Genomic DNA, 6,622 nt, shown 5'->3' on the forward strand with positions numbered 1-6,622 from the left:
ACACACACACACACACACACACACTCACAATTACCTAAACATCTGCGTCCAGAGGCAGAAACCTGGAAGCCTTCGGGACACAAGCAGGTGAAGCTTCCCTCAGTGTTGGAGCAGGTTCCAAATGTACAGATCTCGGGTGACTGGGAGCACTCATCAATATCTGACACACAAAGAGGAACAGCATCAACCACCTCATCATATTTACAAATCAAATCCATCAAAATCCATTCCTCCCCCTGCTGTGCTTCATTGACATCTCATTTTTCCTTGAACTATTGTCAAAGCTGCAAGGATGTAGTCATACAAGTACGTCATGGTCTATCCAAATGTGATAAAACAGAACGTAATCACACTAATGGATAGTTGGATAAAGGCGTATTATTGCCTTCATGTCACATGTTCGCTCATCTTAATGACCAGCTGCTGCCGTTACTGATGCTGAGAGTTCAGTACTGTTCCTCCCTGCTTCCAGGAACAGAGCACAAAGCAGGAATGTGTTGAAGTCTGCCGAAAATCTCTTCATCAGCCTCACTGTATAAACAATCCAAGTGTTCGGGCTTGGGTCCACTCCCACGTGTGAAAGGCAGAAGAGGGGTGTTTTGTAGTCGCAAGGCAAGGCTGAGGCGAAGAGGCAGTTTATTCTCTTCTTGTACACCTCAGCAGAACTGTGATGTGTGTCATGTCCATATGTCCGTGTGTGTGAGCATGTTACAAGTAAGCAGGTGTTCTCTAAATTGAGGTAATCCTAATGTGTAGATATCTTATCACTTCAGAAATTCCTGTTTTTATTTTTCATGTTTTGGCTTATATTTATTGACCATGATGTTGAAAAGACTTTAGGCTGCCGTACCTTCACAGGTTTCCTCATGGAGATAGTAGCCAGGTGGGCAGATACACCTGTAAGAGCCATCCAGATTCAGACAAGTTCCTGCACCACATGTGCCTGGATTCACTGCACATTCATTAATATCTGAGAAAAAAAGAAATACACTGTAAAACATACCTACTGTATAACATTAAGATAAACATAAAAAAGTAAATGATGGCTCCCTACCAGCACACAGTCTGCCGTCTAAGGTGAGCTCATAGCCGTCATGACACACACAGAGATAGGTGCCTATGGTGTTCACACACTGCCCATTTCGACACATGCCCCTCTGCGTTGAACACTCATCGACATCTGATTACAAACAAACACAACAATTTATCACACAAAGACTATAACTCTCTTGCTTTTTCTCTTTTACTAACTCACATTCAGACGCACGTACCTATGCAGTCACCGTTGTGTGAGTTCTGAAAGCCGGGATAGCAGAGACAGTTATAGGAGCCAACTGTGTTCTTACAAGTCCCGTTGCCACAAGGTTGTCTCTCACACTCGTCCACGTCTGAAACCAGAGAGCATCATCACAGCTTTACCACAAACAGCACTCACATTTCACGTCAAACACAAGTGAGAACTGATAGGAACCAGCACAGCTTACCGACACACATTGACTGGTCCCGTGTTGTTTTGAAGCCATTGGGGCAGATGCAGCGGTAGCTCCCCAGCGTGTCAATGCACTGACCAGGATTGCATATACCAGGGTTCTCAATGCATTCATTACGGTCTGATAAACGAGGAAAAGAATTGACAAACTGTATGAAACTCAAACCACAAAAACTATCAATGAACAGTGGTAAAATGCGGGGAGAGCCAATCAAACCCTTTAATTACTATTTAGACATTTTTCGCTAGCCACTAACAATCAGTAATGTGGGCTTTTATTTATTCTTCTTAATAAGACACAAAACTGGCCATTAACTCTTTTAACCTCATCTTGTAATGTGATTCTGCTCATACACTCATGATACAGGAGTAACATCATAATTATTTATTTCAAGTCAAAAACCTGTCCAATTTTAAATACTCCATTCGTCATTACGTCTTAAAGCAATGTTTCATTTTTGTAAGGTAGTTGTCTCCATCTACAGTTTCTGTTTTCTCTCGCTGGAGTCCGACCATGTTTTGTTGTTAGGACTCGCATGAAAAGCAGGAAGCAAAACAGGATGTTGATTTAACATTTGCTTATCGGTGAGGACTCTCCAGTCTGAAAGTGATATGTTTCCAATATACAGCAGCACATGTTCAACAGCTCAACACATGCTTCACAATCTCTCTTCCTTAATAACAAGCCCACCTCAAAGAATTCCTCCTTAGCCTGACTGTCATTGTGCTGTCTCTGGTACTTTATCTGTGGCTTACTAACTGGCAAGAATGTGAAGTTCAAAGAGTTTCATGTGAGTGGGTTTGAAACAATAGGTTGAGGAGCCAAGACAGCATCGTGCCACAGGAGGATGAAGCAAAGTCTACGTCACCTGCATGGAAGAAATCACAAAGTTTTGGCTTCTTACTCTAATCTTGTCTCTAATCCTGTTTCCACCAATTCTATAAAATCTCCACCGAGGTCATGGGGAACTGACAAAAATGCTGTGGGTTGAGTGAACAGTGACAACCATGCATAGCACCAGTAATGTACTGCATAATCGGGAGGGATACCTTTCACCACTTTACAGCTTATCACCACTACAGCCTTACCTAGACATTGTCCAGTGGGGGTGAAGCGATATCCAGGTTTACACTCGCAGCGGTAGCTTCCTGGCATGTTCAGACAGGCTGCATTCTGCTGGCACACCGGCCCATTCTGACACTCATCAATATCTAACAACAGGTACAGAGATGTTCAAAGACAGTCGTCTAATGGTGACACGTTTACAAAGAGGAATTACATGTAAAAAGACTGATTTACTCTAAAAACCTAGAAAGAATTCACAGCATTTTACATTTTGGCATCACTTTCAGTTAAACTTCAGTGGAGTGCAGGCCTACCTTCGCAAATCAACAGCTTGTCGTTGTAGACAAAACCGATGGGGCACTCGCACCTGAAGCTGCCAACCATGTTGATGCACACGCCATTCTCACACACTCCTGGGATTTCCCTGCACTCATCAATATCTAGCACATGAGAAGGAGACAAGATGAGAACAAAACAAATGTTCCTTTTCAATCACAAAAACCTTTGAATGGGGAAATCTTACCAATGACCCGTCCAGTGGTGATGTCGATGTAATATCCTGGTCCCCCACTGCCACACAGGATCCCAAACTCGTCTGAGTGGACAAAAGACACGAGTTCCCTTTTAGCTCCTTATATGTTCAAAACATATGTGTGGTAGTATATGTGTGTATGAGATCTCACCGGTGCTGGGAACAGGACACTGTTCACAGGGTTTATTCCATGCACGGCCAATGTTGTAGGAGCAGCAACACATCTTTTTGGTCATGTTGAAGGTCAGCTCTCCGTCACATGTCCCGTTGTCAGAGTAAAAGTTCCTGTAGCAGTAGCTCTTCCTCATGTCTTTGTGTGTTTATCAGAAAGAGAACGCAAAAATATCACTACATGAAAGCGTTTTCCTACCAATGATACAGTTATTAGAGTGCGGTATGCAGACCTACCCATGCAGTTGTTTCCTCCATTGACCTGCATGTAGTCCACAGGGCAGATACAGGTGTAGTTCCCAATGGTGTTGTAGCACTGGCCTGGGCCACAGATACCTGTTTGTTCACACTCATTGACATCTGCACACAGAGAGAAGGACAAACAAAAATTAGTACATTCCTTCAGTTGAGGTGCTACAAAACGTTTTTTTTTCTTCTTTAAAACTTATATCTTAAAAGACTACATGATATCTTAAAGGAGGTAGAATGAGTGCAACAAGGGTATATCGAGATACTGAATATCTTTCTACAAAACATTATTATCATATACATTGTGTGTTACTATGTAGGTGTACAATAACCCCCAATGTCATCATCATCATCTTAGGTGAACATGTTGTACAACCAAAATTACCACTGCCACAACTACAGAAAGACACAGGCTGGAATTTGTTTTTTAATATCTTCTATTCCTATGAATAATAATTTTCCTAATAGGTTTCCTATACTTTCTATACTAAAATTCTTTCTCTACCAACATTTCTGCCAGATTTTTTTCCTTGTCCCTTCCAGCCCGGCTAACAGCTGAACTGTTGATTGACTAGAGACATAGTGGATGTGCAGTCCTGGACTTTATAGAGCAGACACCCGCTTTTGTAGTCCTGGCCAACAAATACACGCTAATTAAAATGCCGCCAGCCACATGTCATTGTCTAACTCTCAGCCCCCTCCTCTCCTCGCTTCTCTTTGTTCCCGTTTTTCTTTTCTAAACACCCTCCTCATTTATCTCTTTTTTTTCATCCCATCTTTCATTCCTCCATCTCGCCCTCCCTCCGTCATCTCTGGCCTGTCTACAGGGGACTCGGTGTACTTCCCTGAGGAGAGGGCTGACCACATTAGAGCCTCGCTCCTCTGGACACAGTTAGGCACTCAGCTGTCTCATCATCCTGACTGAGCTTTGCTGGGTTAACAACAGACGGGGAACTAAAGCAGAGACATATTGAGCTAGAATGAGCTGCAGTGTTGTCTATGGGACAAAAGAGTCCAATAATTCTTTGTCGTTTTGCTCTCAGTGCTTTTCTCTCTCTCTCTCTGTCTCTCTCTGTGTGTCCTCCCTGAACAAAGGCCTTGACGGCTGGACTTAATTTCCTTTCCACTGAAAAGTCCCAAGGCAAGAGCTAAAGAGGACTAGGTCACCTGTGTGTTCATGTGTCTGTGGGGTTGCATACAAATACATGTGTGTGTTGCGTACCTTCACAGACTCTAGTATCTATGTTGAGGGCGTAGCCTCTTGGACATTCACACTGGAAACTGCCAAAGGTGTTGATGCACTGTCCTCCCTGGCACAAGCCTGGCAGCTCCTGGCATTCATTTATGTCTGCCAGAGAAAGAAAGGAAACAGTGGGTGGGTGTGCGTTATCTGTGTAAGTGTCTGTAATTGTGCACAGGGGCAACCTGACACGCATGATAGCATGTTGCTGTCTGACCTTCCAAGATGACAGTGATGGGGTTTGGTCTGAAGCCTTCTCCTCCAGGACACAGTGTCTTGTACTCAGCTGTAACACAGCACCGAGTAACATTAAAGGGAAACAATGACATGACATACAAACAACAATAATGGCTGTTTTATTTGAGGATTTGACCCTAACGATTGGCTGATGGTGAAACATTGAGTTAAGACACATGGCCAAATGGTTTTGTGCCTTAAAAAGATGTTTCTGCTATTCAATTGGTTTCCTGTCACTCTCTGTTGTGTTTTTTTTTTCTGATCAGCCATCAGATCTCAGAGTTATCCACAGAGCCCAGTGGGCCAGACATGACTACAGCTAGCAAAAAGAAAATGGTTTTGTTCTTGTCAAAGAAGCAAGCATTTTCTCAAGCTAAAGCAGGATGAGTCATTCCCTGTAATGTTTTGAACCATCTGTTCGTAATTTCAAGTCAGTTGCACAAAACTTTCTCATCCTTACCAGCAACAAAATTCCACCAAACGCACACTCATTGCATGACAAGAGCCGGCAGAATGTAGCCTGTATGTTGGCAGAGCAGCTAAATCACATTTTATCGATCCTAATTTATATTTTTGAGCATTTACATATTGGTGCTTGGGTTACGACTTTTCATATTACTGCTAGCTGAAATAGTAATACAAACCCTTAATGGTGGAGTCTGTAATTCTGGAGAAAAATTGTTGATATTTGAACTCAACACCCAAACAAATAGACCCCTCCCGTCAGTGCTCCTTCAGAACGTTAGTATGATTTACCATCCCTCTCGCTCACACTGCCTTTCTCTTTGTTTATCCCTGTCTTGTGCACATGCATGAACAGAATAGTGTTGTGTGGCTCTGTCCGAGCCACTTTGTTTGTTTCTAAACTACAGAGCCAGATCTGTGTATGAACACCGGATCTTTATTCGGTGCACACCCAGAATGACAAGGAGATATTCTCTGGACTCGACAAAAAGTATATTGAATTAGAATTGCAGACTCCAACTTTAAACCAGACTTCAGGGCAACAGGTGCCAATTAACTGATTAATTGATTAATTGAGTTACTCTGGTACAAACGGCTAATAGAAGGATTTAACAGGGTTATTAATCAAAGCCACTGACACCTAAATTACTTGCCATATAGCAACTTATTAAAACAACATTTACAGCCACCTTTAAAATAAAAAAAAACCTGCCCATTCAACTGCAAAAAGTGCACCAGATCCTATGGTGACTATACGTATTAACATCTTCAATGCATAGCACTAAATTAACTACTTATGTTGACTTAGGTGGGATATATATTTAGAACATCCCTTAGCTATATAACTTGCTGCCAGGATGTGTGATATGTCATCTCTGTATGTCTCCGGCTAGCGCTCACAAACCTTGCAATTAAAGTGAAACATAAAAATATGCATGCACATTGCATGCAAAGTCTAAAATGTATTCTATCGACTCACTTGAGTTGACAAAGGGGCATAATTCACAAGGATTTCCCCAGCCCTCGCCCTTGGAGCAGCAGCAGGATGCCTTGGAAACACCAACTCCGATCTCATTGGAGCAGTCCAAACTCTCTGATGCATCTCCTCGGGAACGAACATCGAGGAAGCAGCTTCCAGAGCGCGTGTCTGTACACACACACACACACACACAC

At 42.6% G+C, this 6,622-nt stretch overlaps 1 protein-coding gene across 3 annotated transcripts in view; it reads right to left on the bottom strand.

The window, feature by feature from the left end:
- Positions 1–6,622, bottom strand: part of fbn1 (fibrillin 1) — a 71,781-nt gene that overhangs the window by 12,842 nt on the left and 52,317 nt on the right. For all 3 annotated transcript variants that reach the window (XM_032535210.1, XM_032535342.1, XM_032535280.1), the window contains 13 exons: positions 6,429–6,596; positions 4,965–5,033; positions 4,730–4,855; positions 3,496–3,618; positions 3,239–3,397; positions 3,079–3,150; positions 2,870–2,995; positions 2,579–2,701; positions 1,485–1,610; positions 1,272–1,388; positions 1,055–1,180; positions 851–970; positions 35–160 (listed from right to left, as the gene is read on the bottom strand). In XM_032535210.1, coding sequence (XP_032391101.1) covers positions 35–160; positions 851–970; positions 1,055–1,180; positions 1,272–1,388; positions 1,485–1,610; positions 2,579–2,701; positions 2,870–2,995; positions 3,079–3,150; positions 3,239–3,397; positions 3,496–3,618; positions 4,730–4,855; positions 4,965–5,033; positions 6,429–6,596 — 1,581 coding nt within the window. The remainder of the gene's footprint in view (positions 1–34; positions 161–850; positions 971–1,054; positions 1,181–1,271; positions 1,389–1,484; positions 1,611–2,578; positions 2,702–2,869; positions 2,996–3,078; positions 3,151–3,238; positions 3,398–3,495; positions 3,619–4,729; positions 4,856–4,964; positions 5,034–6,428; positions 6,597–6,622) is intronic.

This window comes from Etheostoma spectabile, chromosome 1 (genome assembly GCF_008692095.1).
Source record: "Etheostoma spectabile isolate EspeVRDwgs_2016 chromosome 1, UIUC_Espe_1.0, whole genome shotgun sequence".
Classification (NCBI taxonomy): domain Eukaryota; kingdom Metazoa; phylum Chordata; class Actinopteri; order Perciformes; family Percidae; genus Etheostoma; species Etheostoma spectabile.